General features: G+C 39.9%; 1 protein-coding gene across 1 annotated transcript in view; it reads left to right on the top strand.

Moving 5' to 3' along the window:
• Nucleotides 1-22746, top strand: part of SVEP1 (sushi, von Willebrand factor type A, EGF and pentraxin domain containing 1) — a 193149-nt gene that overhangs the window by 136208 nt on the left and 34195 nt on the right. The window contains exons 37-38 of the mRNA XM_028108637.2: nucleotides 17524-18196; nucleotides 19782-22573. Of these exons, the coding sequence (XP_027964438.2) occupies nucleotides 17524-18196; nucleotides 19782-22573 (3465 nt within the window). The remainder of the gene's footprint in view (nucleotides 1-17523; nucleotides 18197-19781; nucleotides 22574-22746) is intronic.

Raw genomic sequence — 22746 nt, 5'->3', positions numbered from 1 at the left:
GACTCGGTTGGTTAAATAGGCATTCATGTATTTATCTTCTGCAAACCTGAAGGCAAGACTTTGAGTCACAACCTAAAGGTGACATGTCTGCAGGGGGAAAAGATAATAAAGCTCAGGTCTTTCTATTTTAATGATCTCAGTTCATTCAGAGGTAAAATTTGAAAAACAGGGAAGCAGATTACAAAGGGCTTTCACACTTACTGTCTCATTGACTCCTCACAAAAGCCCTGTGAGGTACAGAGAAAGGGGAGGCTCCCCCTGGGGTGGTGTCTGCTTAGCATCTCAGGGAGGTGATAAGGAAGTGAGGGGTAAGTGAATCCCAGGACATCTGACTTACATTTATTTCATTGCTTCCCCGCCACCCCCCATGCTCCTTTAATAAATATTTTCACCATGAATAATAGTGCTTTCACGCTCCAGATTGACCAGAGGTGTTTCTCACACAGTTGGAAGCAGCACCAGCAGAGAGTTGCCACTTTCTGGATTTGTAGCTCAGCTCTGTCCTTCACTGTGTGGCTTTGGGAAAATTCTATCCCCTCTCTGTGCTTCGAGTGTCCTACATAAAAACAATTTCATTAAAGGTTCATACTTACAGATACTGTGAGAAATAAAATGCCTAGTATAAAGCCTGGCCTAGCCAGGGGGAAAAAACTTAATTAATTCAACCAACTTTGCTGTTATTATGACTGAAACACAAATGAGATGGCAGTTTCTATTCTATCATAGAAGTTGAAGTTTCATTTCAGCTGGATAGAGGACAGTCCCAGTAGTACAGGACTGCCAGCAGGTGGCGACAATATATTTTTTTTCCAAAAAGTTACTGAGAGTCAAACACTTAGATGAATAGCTGATGGAAATCCCAAATCTTAACACCTTCTTAAATGAAAAAGAAATCTTTGATATTAAAATGGAGGGATGAGTGAAATAGGTAAAGGGGATTAAAAGTATACTTACATTGAGGAGCGCTTGATGAGTAATGTAGAGATTTGAATCACTATTACACACCTGAAACTGATATAATACTGTATGTTAGCTCTACTAGAATTAAAATTAAATAAGTAAATAAAATGTCAGTGCGAGAGTTAGCTTTCTTTGGCCCCATCTCTATCTCTCCCCCATAAATTAACTCATTTAAAAACTGCTTTGTTGGGGGGAGGGGGGGAAAAATCTCTGCTCAGCGGGGAGCCTGCTTCTCCCTCTCCCTCTGCTTCTCCCCCTGCTTGTGCTCTCTCACTCTCTCTCTCCCTCCCTCTCTCTCTGTGTCAAATAAATAAATAAGTAAAATCTTTTTAAAAAATAAATAAAAAACAAAAACTGCTCCCTAACAAACTACACAGGACTATTTGAGATTAGTCATCTCAGTGTTTGTGAAATCTTATAAAATACAAATGTTCTAAATAATAGCTAGATCTTGACAAAAACAAGTAATGAATTATCACCATATAAAGCTAGAAAATGAAAAATATATTTGAGGGGCGCCTGGGTCGCTCAGTCAGTGTGGCTTCTTTCCACTCAAGTCATGATCCCAGGGTCCTGGGATTGAGCCCCGGGTCAGGCCCCCTGCTCTGTAGTGAGTCTGCTTCTCCCTCTGCCCCTCCTCCAACTCATGCTCGCTCACACACTCTCTCTCAAATAAATAAAATCTTAAAAAAAAAAAGATGGGGCGCCTGGGTGGCTCAGTCGTTGGGCGTCTGCCTTCAGTTCAGGTCATGGTGTCAGGGTCCTGGGATCGAGCCCCGAATCGGGCTCCCTGCTCAGCGGGAAACCTGCTTCTCCCTTTCCCACTCCCCCTGCTTGTGTTCCCTCTCAATGTCTCTCTCTGTCGAATAAATAAAATCTTAAAAAAAAAAAGATGGGGTGCCTGGGTGGCCAGTCCTTAAGTGTCTGCCTTCGGCTCGGGTCATGATCTCAGGGTCCTGGGATCCAGCCCTGCATCAGGCTTCCGGCTCAGCAGGGAACCTGCTTCTCCCTCTCCCTCTGCCCCTCCGCCTCCTTGTTCTCTCTCTCTCTCTCTCTCTCTCTCTCTCTCTCTGTCAAATAAATAAATAAAATCTTTAAAAATAAATAAATAAATAATTTTTAAAAAGAAAAAATATATATATATTTTAAAAAATTATCCAGGGGGCGCCTGGGTGGCTCAGATGATTAAGCATCTGCCTTTGGCTCAGGTCATGATCCCAGGGTCCTGGGATGGAGCCCCACGTTGGGCTCCTGGCTCAGCGGGAGGCCTTCTTCTCCCTCTCCCTCTGCCTCCCCCTGCTCATGCTCTCTCTCTCTCTGTATCTCTGTATCTCAGATGAATAAATAAAATCTTTAAAAAAAAATTATCCAAAGTGGTGGTATTTTACTATAGTTCTCAGAATTTTGTCTTTACGTATGTTTTTTTAATATTAAAGGTCATGCTATACATATAAATTTACATTTTTCTGTAAATTTATTTTCTGTAAATTTATTTCTCTTCTGAGAGAGACAGAGAGCACAAGTGGGAGGGGCAGGGAGAGGGAGAATCTCTCAAGTCGACTCCGTGCTGAGCACTGAGTCCGACTCCATGCTGGATCCCACGACCCTGAGATCACGACCTGAGCTGAAACCAAGAGTCACATGCTTAACTGACTGCACCACCCAGGCGCCCCTCCTAGGCATCCATTCTTGAAAGAAAAGTACATGTTAAATTTTTGCCATAGTTATTGTGGCTCTTTTTTTATGAAAGAAATATAATATAAATATAACAAAAAGCCATTCTCATCACTTTTCCATTCTCCCCAAAATATCAAATGGGCATTTTTGTCCTTATTCCATATGTATGTCCCCATAAACATTCTATTGATTTATGTGTTTTAATTTCTATATATGTCACTTTGTACTCTGTCCTTTTGAAGTTTGATTTTTTTTATACTTACCATGTTTTTTTTTTCATTTTTCTCTATTGATACATGTAAATCAACAGAATTCATTTTAACAGCTATATGGTATTCCCTTGGAAGAATGAGCTGTCTGTAAGTTACTCATTTCCTTACTGGCAGAAGGTTAATTTGTTTCTCCTTTATTTGCTGATGTAACAGTTCTGAAGTAAATATCCCTGCATGTGTCTCTTGGTATATATGAGTATGACTATCTCTGGCCCAGACGCCAAAAGTTGAAGTTGTTGAGTCATGAAATATGCATATTTTAAACTTTACGAGATAGTGCTTGATATTTATCAGTTATTTCCTTTTTGTTTTGTTTTGTGTGTTTGTGTCAAATTTAAGAAATCATCCCTACCCCGAGGTCATACTGAATATCTTTGCCTTTCTCCTGAATGACTCAAAGATCTTGGAAAGCACAAATTTCCATCCCTTCTCTCATCTTAAATGTTTTATCACTGTCTGTATTTTACTTCCCTCTCATTTTATGACTTTTCAAATTAGTCATTTTTTAATATAGTCCATGTTTATTTAGATTTACTCACATGTTTATTAAACTCTTCATCACCACTGTGTTTTGCACCCCATTCCGTTCTTTTGGGTTTAATATTTCTACTTCCTGAAGTATATCCATTATGTATTTTTTTCAGTAAGTGTCAGCATATTCTAATCTTTTTCTGAAAATAATAGTATTTTAACTTTGCTCTTGAATTAGAGTTTAGAGTAGACAAGTCTACATTAATAGTTTTCTTCCATAGACTTTTTTTTTAAAGATTTTTATTTATTTATTCATGAGAGTCAGAGAGAGAGAGAGGCAGAGGGAGAAACAGGCTCCCCGCTGAGCAGGGAGCCCGATGCGGGACTCGATCCCAGGACTCTGGGATCATGACCCAAGCCGAAGGCAGACGCTTAACCATCTGAGCCAACCAGGCGCCCCCCATAGACATTTTTAAAAATATTATTCCATTGCCTTTTGGCTTCTAATGTTGCTACGGAGGATTCCATCATCAGTCTGTTAGTGGTTCTTAACCTGGGGCAGTGTTGCCCAGCAGGGACGTTAAGCAATGTCTGGAGACATGTTTGGTTGTCACAGTTGAGGGGAGGGTGCTCCTAGCTCTAGTGGATAGAGTCCAGGGATGCTGCTAAACAGCCCCCAATGCCCAAAACAGCCCCCCACAACACAGAATTGTCTGGTCCCAAATAGTGCTGAGATTGAGAAACTCTGATTGAATTGTTGTTCCTCTATAAGTAGTATCTTTTCCCTTTGGTTTTTATTTTTAATTTGTCTTTGTTGTTCTGGTATTTCCTTATGATATGACTAAACGTGTATTTATTTCTTTCATCTTATTCAGGACTCATTGTACTTCTTACATCTGAGAACTCATGTCTTTTACCAATCTTAGCATAGTCTCAGCTATTTTCACTTCAAATATTCCCTCCTCTTCACTTTCTCTTTTCTGTAATTCTTATTACAGAAGTCTTATGAGATATATATTGGACCTTTTCTTTCTGTCTTCATATTTATTAACCTGTCACATTTTCCATCACTTTATAAACTTGGGCTGCATTTGGGTATTTTTTCACATACCTTGTAGTTTACAGTGTTTTTTCTGCTATCTGTAATCTGCTTTTAAATGTATCCATTAATTTTTTTAATCTTTACTTTCTATATTTTTGCTTCTAGAATTTATGTATTTGTTTTTCAAATATTTCTTTTAAAATAGTCTTTTCTTTTTAAATAGGATTTTGAGTCTTTTTTCTTTATGTCAACATACTTATATAATTTTTTAGATTTTAGATCACTTTTCTGTTACCTCAATTTATTGGTGCTCTAATCATGCTGTTTGTTCTGCCAGCTGACTCACTCATGATGGAAAACATGCTTGTGCATGTTTTGTAATTTCAAATTGTGTCCTTACAGTAAGCAGGACTTGTTTTATCTGTGATAGTCCCTTATGGTTTAAGTGTGTGAATTATTTCTTCTACCAGGAACCCATGGAATATCACCAACTAAGAAACCAATTTTACATTAATTTATAAGTTTGAAGGCTTTCCATACAAAGTAAATGGCATAAATTCTAACCTCAGATCCACATGAGATGAGACCTAGGGATGGCTGCCTTTAGCAGGGACTTGATTTTCCCACCTAGAGCCTTGACGAATACAGAGATCTCACTTGTCCTGTCAAGTGCCTCTGGGTGGAATTTTTCTACTTAATATCCTTTCAGTGAATGTCCTTCTAGGACAAAAGTTTATGCCAGAGACTCAGCTATTACTCTCTTTCAACTCCGGAGTTACATTTCCTATCATCTCTCCTTCCCTTCCCTGTCCAATCTGATGGCAGTCACAGCATTCAGTCACAGGCTTACTTCTCTGTTGTTAATTTCCTCCTTATTTCTGGCATGTGCATCTAAAATAACTTCTGTTATATTTGATCAAGTATGATATAGGGAAGGTTTTCAGACTGTGGAATAGCCAGAACTAGAAGTTCTCTCCCTTCACTCCTTTTCTATTTCTTCCCCCCCAAGGAATTGATTGGCATAAGCCAACATGCACTGTATCTGTTCTATTCCAGGATGGTGTCACTGTGTTCAAGTCACGGCTTTTGTGCAATGGGCCTGTTTGTGCAATGGGCCTGCAGTCTCCTTCAGCTTCCTGAGGTGCTGTTGGCTTGATAGGAGGGTTAGAGCCTATTTCCTCTCCAGCCGTCTCAACTCCCACTGCCCTGAACACTGTCTGAGCCACCCCTGCCTGCTTCTTTTTTTTTTTTTTTAAGATTTTATTTATTTATTTGACAGAGAGTTAGCAAGAGCAGGAACACAAGCAGAGGGAGTGGGAGAGGGAGAAGCAGGCTTCCCGCTGAGCAGGGAGCCTCACGCAGTCTCAATCCCAGGATTCTGGGATCATGACCTGAGCCGAAGGCAGACACTTAACTGACTGAGCCACCCAGGCATCCCCGCCCCCCCCTCCCCTCCCCCCGCCCCGGCCTGCTTCTTGAGTGCACATACGCACATTCTTGCTTTGATCCTAGTGTTGTTTCTTCTCATATTGGTGTTGTGCTTTGCACAGACCCTCCCTTGAAATAAGGGGGAAAGAACCACTCTCAACTTTAGGATGGAAGAGCAAATACTTTAGGAGACAGGAGTAGTAAGATGAATGCCAGGGAAGGAAAGAAACAAGAAGTATATTTCTGCCTCTTGTCCTAAAATTGACCTTCCACGTTTACCTTTTATCAAAACGCTAGGCTGGAAGTTTGCAGCTGTTTGCCCAAATAAATAAAATGATAACTTGTTTCCCATTTTTCTTTTCATCCTTATGTGTCTACTCTCTTGGTGAGAAGCTCAGAGGAAAGGAAGAGTCATTGAAATCCTACAATCCTCATAGAATGTTCCCCTTGCTGATTCTTCTTAAATGTAGATTTTTAAATGCAATTACTGAATGCACTAAGATAAAATTTTTTATCATTTTTAGTTGAAAACAGAATTAACTGCTGATGCAGATTTCTACTTTCCATTGCTCTTATTAAATTGCAGCTCTTTACAGACATATCTAGTATGCTGCTCTTTTAAGGCTCTTAGACGGTCCTTTAAAAAGGGAAGAGCTAATAATCCACTGGGGAGCTCTCTCATAAAGCTTCCCACATGCTCATTAGTTGGCTCCCACTCAGTGGGTGAATCAAATCACTGAAAATTGTATCTGAAGATTACTCTGCCCATTCTCAAAGAATTTTTCAATATTATTCCAGAAATATGCTAATGAATTACAGCAAATTCATCCTGAAATATGCCCTTCTGTGGCATCGTTATAATATTGATGGGCCATTTTTCCTTGGAATTATGGAGTAGGACAATTTGTCTTATAATATGTATGGCCTGATTTTAAATAATAGACTGCAGTAGCGTTCCCAGTGTCTCTTGAATGAGAATGCAAAATGTCACAGAATAAAATTAAATATTCCATCATTTTAGATTCGTGCCAATACCAGTTTTCCTGCTTTGGGAGCCAACATTTATAGGATGTATGTCATCATCAGTATAAAACTTATCATTTTTTGAAATGATTTTTTTTTTTCAGAGAGAGAGAGTGTGTGTGTGTAAGCAGGGAGGGGCAGAGTGAGAGGGAGAGAATCTCAAGCAGGCTCTGTGCCCAGTGTGGAACCCAGCTCAGCTCAGGGCTCGATTTCACAGCCCTGAGATCATGACCTGAGCCAAAGTCAAGAGTCGGACACTTAACCGACTGAGTCACCCAGGTGCCCCAAATGATTCTTTTAAACAAATAAGCAGGTGAAATATGTTCCGCAGAAATTGTAACACATCTTCAGTCTTCTAACATAAGGAAATAATGCAGCAGTTGGATTAGAGACCAGTCATAGTTCAATCTAGGCAATAGCTAGCAATTCCTTACTTTTTGTGATTTGGAATATATATACCACTTTAGCATCTTCAAAGACTAACGTTTGTATTTTGGAAGATAGTTATTTTTAATAAACCTCAATCCCTGTCTTTACTGAGCATTTTATCTAAAGTACTGGCTTTGGTCCCATGTCTTGAAACCACTCCATGTACATTTCTCTGCAGCAGCGAAATGCCAGCCCATTCAGGTGTTCATGGCTTGGTCCTGAGGTTCTCCTACAGACGGATCAGTGGAGCTAAGTGGGAGGCTTCCATGAAAGATCCCAGCCCTTCACATATCTCCTGAGAAATGATCGCTCATGCGGTGCAGGGAGACAGGCATTTCGGCCAACTCAGTCTCCAGTCTGAACTTCTTTCTCATAAATGAGCGTGATTCCGAGTCTGTTCCTCTCAGAATCATTCTGAGCCTATTCCAATAGGTCTGTCGTCCATTTTCCGTTATGGTACCCAAAGCTGAATGCACAATGATACCTGCAAGTTAGAATGTGGCAGAGATAAAAATGCCACATTTAGGGGCTGACATATACACACGTACAGAGGTAACAATTTATTTTATTTCTCTTCTTCTCTTTCTAAATAAATGAGTTTCTAGAAATGCAGTCACCCTTTCAGGATGCCGCCATTGACTCATTCAACTTAATTTCAGTGGAACTCCGAAGTCTTTCATATTGGCTGTCACGAAGCCAGGTTTTCCATCTGTGCAGTTTTTCTTCACTGTGTATATATATGCAGCACGTTCCATCTTATCTTTGTTGAATATTATCCTGTAAGGTTAGAAACATTGAGCTGGACCATAAACAGTTCCCTGCCCAACAGTTACATGTTGCTTATAAACTGACGGATGTAGGAACTAAGGACAGTTTTATGGCATTCACAAGATATGAAACTCCCAAAAAGGTTACTTCTATAGAGTACAAAGTACTCTTTGGGTCATCTAGTTAATAAACCGCTTAAATATCTTTCTGTCCTAGCGACATTTTGTCTGCTAAAATCTTATGAGAGTCCTTGTAAAAGAAACTGTCAGAAACCATTTCCAGTTCACCTGTGCCTGCCATATCTCTACCCATCAACGATCACGACCTGTCAAAACACACAAGATCCTAGTGATCACGACTTCAGCGTTCAGATGCCATTCCTAACTATTTGTAAGTTCCCAGAATGCCCCAGCTGTATCACACTCCAGCCTCTTTGTTCATGTTACTTCTCAGTCTTGAGTGATTCCTTTTCTACTCTTCTTCTCTTATGACTCCTCTCAAAAGCCATTTCCACAGGGAAGCCTTTCCTCCCCTTTCCATTCTTGAGGTAGAATTAATCATTTCTGCTTTAAGCAACTGCTGTAGGTGTGAAAGGGCCTATAATGCACCAGGCAGTGGATGGGGTAAGGAGGGCAGGATGGACACAGATGTGTAAACGAGCAAATGCATGAGCATTGCATTGTGCACCAAGGAAGTGGCTCTAGCCCATAGCATGGTCCTTGAGAATTATGTAATGAAGGACTAAATGTTGATTGGGAGTCATAAGGAAAAGTCAAGATCTTAGGTTAGGTTCTAAGAAATTATGGGTAGTGATGAAAATGCATTCTTTAAATTCATTTATTCATAATATTTGTATTTAGTGGCAATCTTCCATTACTTTACAGAAGAGCATTGCTATGATTTTTCATTAGGGAAGAGTAGTTGGTGGGGATTTTCTTGAAGATAAGGGGTCAGAAACCTAACAAAGTGCTGCCAAATTACTATACACAATTTTTGTGTCCTTAAGAGGCTTTGAAGAAGAAGGAAGGTTCTGGAGGCAGATGCTTCTACCTCAAAGTAGCTGGGCCCATGAAATAAAGGGAGCATTTTATAGATGGTAAAATGGATCCTAATAAATCAGGGATGTCTCAGGTGTTTGTGAACTTCCACCAATGAAATACGCTAGCAGCATCAAGGGACCCATGAAAATAATGATGCATGGTTCAAAGTGTGCAGAGGATGTAAATTGTGCTATAAAAATATAAAACATCAGGAGTCTCTATAAATGGAACTTAGAGCACATTCTACACAGGAACAGTAGAATCTGGGCACTCAGACCTGGAAAATGGTTTTTTTAATAATAAAATTATGTCTTTAGCATATTGTCTTTATATAACTTCCTATATCCTCCTAGACAGAAGCCATCTAAAAACTTACTAAGTTTGAATTCTAATAGGAAGAGCAGAGCTTATCCATAACAATGAATTGCAGCAGACCCTAATTAGAGACTGCACATAGTTGTCAGGGACGTCTGTGAGTATTTCAAGACGACTTCTGTCCATAGCAGGATAAATGGCCCTAGGTAGGGTGGATGCATACGTCTCTGCTGATGCTCTACCATTTTCTCCCTGATCTTTCTGCTTTCTATAGATTTCATGAATCTGGCCAGTGAGGGGGATGAACTCCAACCTCTCTATCATAGCAGATTCCTTATAAAACTAAAAGGGACCTTAGGAGTAATGTTTGCTAACTAATGACTTAAGAACCTTTGCTGAAAGGTGGGTCAAATAATTTGTACTAGGTGACACTGCAGTGCAGTTTCCACAGGACATCTGCAAATTATGAGCTGCCTCATTTTAAAAAAGAAAAAGGGAAGGCAACAGCAATGTCATGGAAAAGGGTAAGTGTTGGAATCTTGTAAATCAAATTCAGTTTTTTAACTCAGCTGCTTGCAACTGTGTGACTCCAGACAGGTCTCTTAGCCTGTGGAACCACCATTCACTCATCTGTAAAATGAAAAAATTAATATGTCTAAACAGGATTAAATTAGGTGCCTAATTATTTTCGTCCCCTTATCCTTCATTAGTATCAAAATGACAGACGACTCAGGTGTTAGACATTCCTTTAAAATTCTGTCATCTTTCTCTTCAGTGAGAAAGCGAGAATCAAGTTAAGAATGACTCACATGTAATTATTCTAATACTACATACTGTAATATTTTGTTCTCCTTCATTGAGAGAGCACTTGAGAATAATTTACGATTTTTGCAAATCATCAATCTGTCACCCTCTGTGGGAAAATATCTGTTAAGTGCATAAAGAAAGACTGAGAGTTATTAAGCAAAATTGATTCATACTGGTTGAATAGCAGAGCCATATGCAGAACACAGCTCGAAATGCTAACACTTGGTTGGGTAAGGGTTTAGGAAGCCCTGGAGACTAAAATTACAATCATTGCTTTAAATTTCACTGAATACAAGTAAGTGCATGAGTTATGTGCGGGCTACATATGGTTCATTAGTGCTTTTGTTTCAAAGACTAGTGATAAAATCAACTAAAACCATCTATAGACAGATGATATTTTAAATTTAAACCGAGTCATTTTTATTTTTAAAGAAATGTGCAACAAGTTTTAGAGGTCCTTAAATAGCAAAAATTTTAAATCCACTTCCCTTTCTAAACAAGCATTACTATTAATATCAAGATGTATTTCTATATCCTAAATGAAGGTCATTTGATCAGTAAGCTCAGTATTCGAGCAGTAAATATTTTCTTTTCTTTCCAAGTTTTTATTTAAATTCCAGTTAGTTAACATACAGCGTGAATTTAGTTTCAGGTGTAGAATTTAATGATTTAACACTTACATACAACACCTGGTGCTCATCACAAGTGCACTCCTTAATCCCCATCACGTATTTAACCCATCCCCCCCACCCACCTCCCCCCTGGTAACCATCGGTTTGTTCTCTACAGTTAAGGGTCTGTTTCTTGGTTTTCCTCTCTTTTTTTCTCTCCCCCATGTTCATTTGTTTTGTTTCTTAAATTCCACATATGAGTGAAGTCATATGGTATTTGTCTTTCTCTGACTTATTTCGCTTAGCATAGTACTCTAGCTCCATCCATGTCATTGCAAATTGCAAGAATTCATTCTTTTTATGGCTGAGTAATACTCCACTGTATATGTATACACCACATCTTCTTTATCCATTCACCAGTTGGTGGACATTTGGGCTCTTTCAATAATTTGGCTGTTGTTGGGTAAATACACAGTGGTACAATTGCTGGATCATAGGGTAGTTCTATTTTTAACTTTTTGAGGAACCTCCATACTATATTCCAGAGTGACTGCACCAGTTTGCCTTTCCACCAATAGTGCAAGAGGGTTCCTTACTCTCCACATACTCGCCAATACTTGTTGTTTCTTGTGTTTTTTATTTTAGCTATTCTGACAGGTGTGAGGTGATATCTCTTGTAGTTTTGATTTGTATTACCCTGATGATGAGTGATGTTGAACATCTTTTCGTATTTCTGTTGGCTGTCTGTATGTCTTTTTTGGAAAGATGTCTATTCATGTCTTCTGCCCATTTTTTTGCTGGATTATTTTTTTGGGGTGTTGAGTTACATAAATTCTTTATATATTTTGGATACTAACCCTTTATCAGATATGTCATTTGCAAATATCTTCTCCCAGTCCATAGGTTGCCTTTTAGTTTTACTGATGTTTCCTTCACTATGCAGAAGCTTTTTTACTTTGATGTAGTCCCAATAGTTTATTTTTGCTTTTGTTTCTCTTGCCCTAAGGGACCTACCTAGAAAAATGTTGCGATGGCTGATGTCAAAAAGACTACTGTCTATGTTTTCTTCTAGGTATTTTGTGGTTTCAGGTCTCACATTTAGGTCTTTAATCCATTTTGAATGTATTTTTGTGTATGGTTTAAGAAGTGGTCCAGTTTCATTCTTTTGCATGTTGCTCTCCAGTTTTCCCAACACCCTTTGTTGAAGAGACTGTCTTTTTTCCATTGTGTATTCTTTCCTGCTTTATGAAAGATTAACTGACCGTATAATTGTGGGTTTATTTCTGGATTTCTATTCTGTTCCACTGATGTATGTGTCTATTTTTGTGCCAGTAACATACTGTTTTCATGACTACAGCTTTGTAATATAACTTGAAGTCTGGAATTGTGATGCCTCCAGCTTTGCTTTTCTATTTCAAGTTTACTTTGGCTGCTTGGGGTCTTTTGTGGTTCCATAAAAATTTTAGGATTGTTTGTTCTAGCTCTGTGAAGAATGCTGGTGGTATTTTGATAGAGATTGCATTAAATCTATAGATTGCTTTGGGTAATATGGACATTTTAATAATATTTGTTCATCTAATCCATGAGTTTTTCCATTTCTTTGTATCCTCTTCTATTTCTTTAGTAAGTGTTCTATAGTTTTCAGAGTATAGATCTTTTATCTCTTTGGTTAGGTTTATTCCTAGGTAGCTTATGGTTTTTGGTGCATTTGTAAATGGGATTGATTTCTTGATTTCTCTTTCCGCTGTTTCATTAATGGTGTATAGAAACACAGCAGATTTCTGTACATTGATTTTGTATCCTGCAACTTTACTGAATTCGTGTATCAGTTCTAGCAATTTTTTTGGTGGAGTTTTTTGTGTTTTCTATATAGAGTATCATGTCATCTGCGAATAGTGCAAGTCTGACTTCTTCCTTACCAATTTGGATACCTTTTATTTCTTTATGTTGTTTGATTGCTGTGGCTAGGACTTCCAGTACTATGTTAAATAATAGTGGTAAGAGTGGACATCCCTGTCTTGTTCCGGACTGTAGAGGAAAAGCTCTCCTTTTTTTCTCATTAAGGATGATATTAGCTGTGGGGTCTTTCATATGTGGACGTTATTATGTGAGGTATGTTCCCTCTAACCTTACTTTGTTAAGGGTTTTTATCATGAGTGGATGTTGCACTTTGTCAAATGCTTTTTCTGTTATCTATTGAAAGGTTCTTATCCTTTCTTTTATAAAAGTACTGTATCACATTGATTGACTTGTGAATATTGAACCACCCTTGCAGCCCAGGAATAAATCCCACTTGATTGTGGCGAATGACTCTTTTAATGTACTGTTGGATTCAATTTGCTAGGATTTTATTGAAAATTTTTGCATCCATGTTCATCAGGGATATTGGTCTGTAGTTCTCTTTTTTCGTGGAGTTTTTATCTGGTTTTGGTATCAAGGTAATGCTGGATTCATAGAATGAATTTGGAAGTTTTCCTTCCTTTCCTATTTTTTGGAATAGAGAAGAATAGGTATTAACTCGTCTTTAAATGTCTGGTAGAGTTCATCTGTGAAGACATCTGGTCTTGGACTTTTGTTTGTTGGGAGTTTTTGGATTATTGATTCAACTTCTTGGCTGATTGTCTGTTCAAGTTTTCTATTTCTTCCTGTTTCAGTTTTGGTAATTTATATGTTTCTAGGAATTTACCGTTTCTTCCAGGTTGTCTAATTTATTGGCATATAATTTTTCATAGTATTCTCTTATAATTGTTTGTATTTCTGTGGTGTTGGTTGTTATTTCTCTTCTCTTATTTGTGATTTTATTTATTTGAGTTCTTTGTCATTTTCATTTCTTTTTGATAAGTCTGGCTAGGGGTTTATCAACTTTATTGATTTTTTTCAAAGAACCAGCTCATGGTTTCGTTGATCTGTTCTATTGTCTTTTTTAGTTTCTATATCATTTAGTTCTGCTCTATTCTTTATTATTCCCTTCCTTCTACGGGTTTTAGGTTTTTGTTGTTGTTGTTCTTTTTCCAGATCCTTTAGGTGTAAGATTAGATTGTTTATTTGAGATTTTTCTTGCTTCTTCAGGTACACCTGTACTTGCTACAAACTTCCTTCTTAGGACCACCACTTTTGCTGCATCCAACAGTTTTGAACTGATGTGTTTTCATTTTCATTTGTTTCCCTGTATTCTTTTTATTATGTTAGTCACCATACAGTACATCATTAGTTTTTGATGTAGTGATCCATGATTCATTGTTTGTGTATAACACCCAGTGCTCCATGCAGTACGTGCCCTCCTTAAGACCCATCACCGGGCTAACCCACCCCCCCACTCCCCTCCCCTCTAAAACCCTCAGTTTGTTTCTCACAGTCCATAGTCTCTCATGGTTCGTCTCCCCCTCCGATTCCCCCATTCATTTTTTCCCTTCCTTCTCCTAATGTCCTCCCTGCTATTCCTTATGTTCCACAAATAAGCGAAACCATATGATCATTGACTTTCTCTGCTTGACTTATTTCATTTAGCATAATCTCCTCCAGTTCCATACATCTTGATGCAAAAGTTGGGTATTCGTCCTTTCTGATGTCTGAGTAATGTTCCATCGTATATATGGACCACATCTTTATCCATTTGTCTGTTGAAGGGCATCTCGGCTCTTCCCTGTATTTTTTATTTCTTCTTTTAGTTCCTGGTTGACCCATTCATTGTTTAGTAGCATGTTATTTAACTTCCATGTATTTGTGGTTTTTCTAGATTTTTTTCTTGTGATTGACATCTAGTTTCATGGCGTTGTGGTCAGAAAAGATGCATGGTATGACTTTAGTCTTTTTGAATTTGTTGAGGCTTGTTTCATGGCTTAATATGTGATCTGTTCTGGAGAATGTTCCATGAACACTTGAAAAGAATGTGTATTTTGCAGATGGAATGTTCTGTTAAAACCATTTGTTCCAGGGTGCCATCCAAAGCCATTGTTTCCTTGTTGATTTTCTATTTAGAATTTCTGTCCATTGATGTAAGTGGAGCATTAAAGCCCCAACTATTATTGTATTGTTATCAGTTAGCTCCTTTATGTTTGTCATTAACTGTTTATGTATTTAGGTGTTCCCATGTTGGGGGCATAAATGTTTACAATTGTTAGATCTTCTTACTGGATAGTCCCCTTTATAATGATATAGTGCCCTTAATCTCTTGTTACAGTCTTTGGTTCAAAATATAGTTTGTCTGATATAGTATAGCTACTCTTTCTTTTGATGTCCATTTGCATGATAAATGATAAATATTTCTCCATCTCCTCACTTTCAACTTGCAGGTGTCTTTAGGTCTAAAATGAGTCTCTTATAGGCAGCATAGAGATGGGTCTTGTTTTCTTATCTATTCTGACACTCTGTGTCTTTTGATTGGAGCGTTTAATCCATTTACATTCAGAGTAATTATTGATAGATTTGTATTTAGTGCCATTTTATTACTTGTTTTGTCATTGTTTCTGGAGATTTTCTCTGTTCCTTTTTGTCTTTGTCACTTTTGGTCTTTCCTTTCCACTCAAAGAGTCCCCTTTAATACTTCTTGAATGGGTGGTTTAGTGGTCATGAACTCCTTTAGTTTTTGTTTGTCTTGGAAACTCTATCTTTCCTTCTATTCTGAATGATAGTCTTGCTGTCATTGGGTAGAGTATTCTTGGCTATAGATTTTTCTCATGTAGCACATTGAATATGATGCCACTCTCTTCTGGCTTGCCAACTTTCTGTTGAGAGATCTGCAGATAGCCTTATGGGTCTTTCCTTTTAATTTAGGGACTTCTTTTGTCTTGCTGCTTTAGGATTTTTTCTTTATCAGATATTTTGCAAATTTGATTACAGTATATCTTGACGTTGGCCTACTTTTTTTGATTTTGATGGGAGTTCTCTATGCCTCCTGGATCTGGATGTCTGTTTCCTTCTCCAGGTTAGGGAAGTTTTTGGCTATTATTTCCTCAAATAAATTTTCTGCCCTCTTTTCTTTCTCTTCTTCTTCTGGGACTCCTATGACATGAATGTAATTACATTTGATGGAGTCCCTGAGTTCTCTAAGTCTATTCTCATGATCCATAATTCTTTCTCTCTTTTGTTCTACTTCCTTATTTTCCATAATTTTATCTTCTATTTCACTAATTTGTACCTCTGCTTCTTCCAGCCTGTGTTCATTACATCCAGTCTGTTTCCAATCTCAGTTATTGCATTTTTCATTTCTGACTGTTTTTTTTTTTAAACTCTTTTATCTCTGTGTTAAGGGCCTCCCTGAAGTCTTCCATTCTTCTCTCTAGCCAGGTAAGTATTCTTATGATTGTTGCTTTAAATTCTCCATCAGGTATATTACTTACATTTGTTTCAATTAGATCTCTGACCATGACCTTATCTTGTTGCTTCATTTGGGATGAATTCCTCCATCTTGGCATTTTGTCTAAGTCTCCGTCTTTTGCTGTGTGTTCAAAAAGCCTGTTATGTGTCCTGCTTTTGAGAGTAACAGCTTTTTGAAGAAGTGGTCACGTAGTTTTCAGGGTTTGGCACTTCAGGGATTACATCTGGTGTGTGCTGTGTGCACTCTGCTGCTGTGTTTTGGCTGCTGTGTTCTTCAGGCCAGTTGTCTGCAGAGGTTCTCCTTGTCTGCATTGGGCAGTGCTTGATCCTTGGCCAGAGTGCAGTGAGTTTTAACTACGTGTGCTGCTCTGCTGTGCTTGTTAAATGAGACCTGACACTACTTCCACTAGAACTGAAGCCTCGCAGAACTCTGGCTGGGAGACGTGGTGTGGACAGGGGTTTCTGCTGGTCTTCTGGGGAAGGGGCCCCGCCACGCTGGCCCTGAGACACACTTGTCCAAGAAGGGCAGTCCCAGCAGAGCACAGGGGTTTGGGACCTGGTATAAACAGGTCAGGCAGCCAGTGTCGGTGCTGTACTGTTAACCACAAGTGGCTCTGTGTTTATGCTGAGGCGCAAGGGAAGGAAAAGGCACCCACCAGCTCTTTTGTCCCTGAAGAGGCAACTCTGCAAATGCCACCTCTCACAGATGCTCTCTAAGAAGAGCAAACTGTCTCTGCATGTCACCTGGGCATTCCTCAGATGATGCCATCTGCCCCCCACCCCCACCCCAGAGCTGCTTGCTTGCCTTCCTTCCAGGAGTAGGGCAGTGCCTAGGGTCTCTGTACCAGCCAAGCCTGCCAACCTTTAAAACTCCAGTTTTCAAGACCCACTGGTTGCAAAAACTCATGAAAATTAACCCCTGTCATTTTCCCAGCAAATGGCTGTGGGGAAGTGTTCTCTGTGTGCATTCCCCTGAACACTCCTTTTTCTCTCACCTTTGTCCGAGACCAGGGCTCCCTCCCCTCCACAGCACCCACGATCCTCTCCCCTACACCATGTCTCTGCACTTACTTGTTGTGGCCCCTTCTCTCCCTCTAGTTGTACAGTTTGTCCATCCTCAGGTTGATTTCTTGGGTATTCAGAGTGATTTGACAATTATCTAGTTGTGTTTGAGGGATGAGATGAGCCTGTAGAGTTCTCCTACTACACCTCCATCTTAATAAATATTATTTTAAAGGATAACAATTAAAAGTAGTCATTGTTGGAAAGAGTAAAAAAAAAAATAAAAACAGAATTACGAAGACACAAACACCTTTCCTCAAATGTTATGCTCAGTTATTGTTCCTTTCCTCCCAATCTCATAGCTATACCCTTGCTGGTCCTGACACCATTGAATGCCTGGCCAATGGCAAATGGAATGGAAGTAACCAGCAGTGTCTGGCTGTCTCCTGTGATGAGCCCCCCAACGTGGAACACGCCTCTCCGGAGACTGCCCATCGGTTATTTGGAGACATTGCCTTCTACTATTGCTCAGATGGTTACAGCCTGGCAGACAATTCCCAGCTCTTTTGCAATGCCCAGGGCAAATGGGTTCCCCCAGAGGGTCAGGCCATGCCCCGTTGTATAGCTCATTTCTGTGAAAAACCCCCATCTGTTTCCTATAGCATTTTAGAATCTGTGAGCAAAGCAAAATTTGCAGCAGGGTCAGTTGTGAGCTTTAAATGCACAGAAGGTTTTGTACTGAACACCTCAGCAAAGATTGAATGTTTGAGAGGTGGGCAGTGGAACCCTTCCCCCATGTCCATCCAGTGCATCCCTGTGCGGTGCGGAGAGCCACCAAGCATCATGAATGGCTATGCAAGTGGATCAAACTACAGTTTTGGGGCCATGGTGGCTTACAGCTGCAACAAGGGGTTCTACATCAAAGGGGAGAAGAAGAGTACCTGTGAAGCCACAGGACAGTGGAGTAGCCCCATACCCACATGCCACCCTGTGTCTTGCAATGAACCGCCTAAGGTGGAGAATGGCTTTCTGGAGGTAAGAGACTAATGAGTGAGTGGCCCGTGGCTTTCATCACTGACAGCTAGCCCCCTGTGGCTAACCTGGAATTCAGAAGCAGGACACTGAACAGATTAACTGTGGAAAAACACAAGTGGCTAGACCTATTGGTAGTGAATATTGGAGAGAAGTTGATAGAGATTAGTAATCCTTTTAGTGTATAGCTTTCTCCCTTCTGCTAGCATGTAGACATTTGAAGTGCTTTGCAGCAATACCTTAGCCCTAACTATGAAGTTAGAATGGGCCAATTTTAATATAATATTGTTTTCCTTTGTAGAAGAAATTATTCCAAGATGGATGTATATTTTATAGAAATCAAGGTCTAATGGAACCTAGAGAAATCTAGTATCATTTCTAATTTTTAGACAAAAGATGAGGTGAATCATCCATTCACTATCATGCAGTTACTACAGTTCTTTCAGTGGACCTAAAGGTAGTTTCACCAGGACAAAGGGTTCTATCAGATCCACACATATTTTCCTTTCACATTAATATGTGCCTAATCTATTTCCCCAAATCAAGAGCTATTTTAAAGAGACAATATTCTAATTAAACATTATGTAAAAACCCACACATACATAATACCTTTTCTCCTTTATATTCTAAAACAACAGTAAACAAACACCTTCTGTTTAACGCCTTTGCTCCAATGTAGTAGTGTTCCATTGGAAGAGAGTATATATAGATAAGGAGGCTTTCTTCATTTAACAAATATCTCTGGAGCTCCTACTAGGTGCCAGGTAAGCATTGGAGAGCTAGTATTTAACGATACAGATTAGGTCTGTGATGGCATGGCGTTTACATGTGTGTGGGGGTACCCAAGAAATAATAAGTAAACAAAACAAAGAATTATGTCCACTAGAGCAAGAAGTTCACTATAGCATGGAAGCTAGACTTTTTACAATGATAATCTTTTTAACATTTGCATAACTAACTCATCTTTGGTAGTGCCTAAAAATGACCTGTAATCATATTAGTCATTTATTTATTTAACTGTTGAGATCATGAATATTAACTTTTTGTTTAAAAGATAAAATAATTTCCCATCTTTATAGCAGCAATTTTTTAAAAGTATGTTAAGAATGAACACAAAACTTTGTACTATTAGGAATATAGCCATGAAAAATATTTTATTTGCTTTTTTGACAACATTAACAAATGTAGGTTGTATGTGTATGTTTCCTTCTCTGTGGTTAAAGCAACAAACGAGAGCATTGCTTTGGTGAGCAAGATGTTTTTGAACTTACTAAGTAATTTATAATTTTTGGTAGTAGTCTACCAAATCATCAATTTAAAAACTATTGATCTTTTACTTATTATAGGCTCAGCCTTTTTGTAGGCATTTCTGCAATAGGGATTACCTAATTCGACCTGTTCTTTTCACTTACTAAAAATAGAATAGACCTAATAAAAAAAAAACATAAATCTTTATTTGCTTATGTCTTAACTGATTTGTTTTAACATAGGCATTTTAGTCTATTTTCTTATTACTATTCAGTGTATTTAGTTAATTATATTATTTGTTATACAAATTATACTTAAGTGTTTTCTCCCTATTATACAGCATACAACTGGCAGGATCTTTGAGAGTGAAGTGAGATACCGGTGTAATCCAGGCTATAAGTCAGTTGGAAGTCCCGTATTTGTCTGTCAAGCCAATCGCCACTGGCACAGTGAATCCCCTCTGTCGTGCGTCCCTCTCAACTGTGGAAAACCTCCCCTGATCCAGAATGGCTACGTGAAAGGAGAAAATTTTGAAGTAGGGTCCAAGGTTCAGTTTTTCTGTAATGAGGGTTATGAGCTTATCGGTGATAATTCTTGGACGTGCCAGAAATCTGGCAAATGGAATAAGAAGCCAAACCAGAAGTGTGTGCCTGCCAAGTGCCCAGAGCCTCCCCTCTTGGAAAACCAGCTCGTCCTGAAGGAGTTAGCTACTGAAGTAGGAGTGGTAACATTTTCTTGTAAAGAAGGACATGCCCTTCAGGGGCCCTCTGTCCTGAAATGCTTGCCATCACAGCAATGGAATGATTCTTTTCCTCTTTGTAAGATGGTTCTTTGCCTCCCACCTCCCCTCATTTCCTTTGGTGTCCCCGCTCCTTCTTCGGCTCTTCATTTTGGAAGTACCGTCAAGTATTCTTGCGTGGATGGATTTTTCCTGAGAGGGGATCCTACCACCTCCTGCCAAGCTGATGGTACATGGAGTTTTCCACTGCCAGAATGTGTCCCCGTGGAATGTCCCCACCCTGAGGAAATTCTCGATGGCATCATCGACGTACAAGGTCTTGCCTATCTCAGCACAGCTCTCTATACCTGCAAGCCCGGCTTTGAGCTGGTGGGAAATACTACCATCCTTTGCGGAGAAAATGGCCACTGGCTTGGAGGAAAACCCACCTGTAAACCCATTGAGTGCCCAACGCCCAAGGAGATTTCAAACGGCAAATTCTCTTACACGAACCTACACTATGGGCAGACCATTACATACTCCTGTGACCGAGGCTTCAGGCTGGAAGGTCCCAAAGCCTTGACTTGTTTAGAGACAGGCGAATGGGATATGGATGTTCCATCATGCAGTGCCATCCACTGTAATCCCCCACAACCCATTGAAAATGGTTTTGTAGAAGGTGCAGATTACAGCTACGGGGCCATGATCATCTACAGCTGCTTACCTGGGTTCCAGGTAGCTGGTCATGCCATGCAGACCTGTGAAGAGTCAGGATGGTCAAGCTTCATACCAACATGTGTACCCATAGACTGTGGTCTCCCGCCTCATATTGATTTTGGAGAATGTACTAAGGTGAAAGATGGTCAGGGATATTTTGGAGAAGAAGAAGATATGATGGAAGTTCCATATCTGACTCCTCGCCCTCCTCACCATCTGACAGCAGGGGCTAAAACTGGGGGAAGCACGAAAGGATTTCCTACTACACATTCAGCAAACTTTCTATATGGTGCCGTTGTTTCATACACCTGTAATCCAGGATATGAGCTTTTAGGGAGCCCTGTGCTGATGTGCCAGGAAGATGGCACTTGGAATGGCAGTGCCCCATCCTGCATTTCAATTGAGTGTGACTTGCCCATTGCTCCTGAAAATGGATTTTTGCATTTTACAGAGACAACCATGGGCAATGCTGTACAGTATAGCTGCAAACTTGGACACGTTCTGCTGGGCTCCGACATGAGATTTTGTCTACAGAACAAAGAATGGAGTGGTGTTTCTCCACGGTGTGAGGCCATTTCATGCAAAACACCAAATCCACTTATGAATGGCTCCATCAAAGGAAGCAACTACACATACCTGAGTGTGTTGTACTATGAGTGTAATCCTGGGTATGTGTTGAATGGCCCCGAGAGGAGAACGTGCCAACAAAATAAAAATTGGGATGAGAATGAGCCAGTTTGTGTTCCTGTGGACTGTGGGTCACCTCCAGTCTCAGCCAATGGTCAGGTGAAAGGAAATGAATATACATTCCAAAAAGAGGTTGAGTACACTTGCAATGTCGGGTTCTTACTTGAGGGAGCCAGGAGTCGCGTCTGTCTTGCCGACGGAAGTTGGAATGGAACCACTCCCATCTGTGTGCCCGTCAGATGTGCCACCCCACCGCAGGTGGCAAATGGAGTGATGGATGGCCTGGACTATGGCTTTGGAAAGGAAGTGGTGTTCCACTGTCAGGATGGCTACATGTTGCATGGTGCTCCAAAACTCACCTGTCAGTCTGATGGTAACTGGGATGCAGAGTTTCCTTTCTGTAAACCAGTCAACTGTGGCCCTCCTGAAGATCTTCCCCATGGCTTTTCTAATGGCTTCTCCTTTTATCATGGGGGGCATATACAATATCAGTGCTTTCCTGGCTATAAGCTCCATGGAAGTCCTTCAAGAAGGTGTCTTTCCAACGGTTCCTGGAGTGGCAGCCCGCCTTCCTGTCTGCCTTGTAGGTGTGCCACGCCAGTGATTCAAAATGGAGCTGCCAATGGGACAGATTTTGGCTGCGGAAAGGCAGCCCAGATTCAGTGCTTCAAAGGCTTCAAGCTCCATGGAGTTTCTGAAATCACCTGTGAAGCCAATGGCCAGTGGAGCTCTGGCTTCCCATACTGTGAACACACTTCTTGTGGATCCCCCCCAACAATACCAAATGCATTCATCAGTGCTAGCGGCTCTTGGGAGGAAAATGTGATAACTTACAACTGCAGATCTGGGTTTGTCCTACAAGGCAGTTCAGATCTGGTTTGTACAGAGAAAGGGACATGGAGCCAGCCTTATCCAGTCTGTGAGCCCTTGTCCTGCGGACCCCCACCATCTGTGGCCAATGCAGTGGCCACTGGAGAGGCACACACTTTTGAAAGTAAAGTGAAACTCAGGTAAGGTCATGGCTCTAGCATCTCCAAAGGGTGCAGACAAGATTGTAAAATAAAAAGTGCTAGGTCAAAAAAAATTAAGCTAAGTGGGAAAATACCATCTCTGGACTCCTCTCCAAAAACTGAAGCTTTTGTTTATTTTTTATTTTTTTAAAGATTTTATTTATTTATTTGTC

The sequence above is a fragment of the Eumetopias jubatus genome, unplaced genomic scaffold (assembly GCF_037043125.1).
Source record: "Eumetopias jubatus isolate StellerSeaLion01/CBP00866 unplaced genomic scaffold, mEumJub1_p1.0 scaffold_15, whole genome shotgun sequence".
NCBI classification, from domain to species: domain Eukaryota; kingdom Metazoa; phylum Chordata; class Mammalia; order Carnivora; family Otariidae; genus Eumetopias; species Eumetopias jubatus.
Note: the sequence above shows the minus strand (reverse complement) of the source record. Positions and strands in the feature narration are given on the sequence as shown.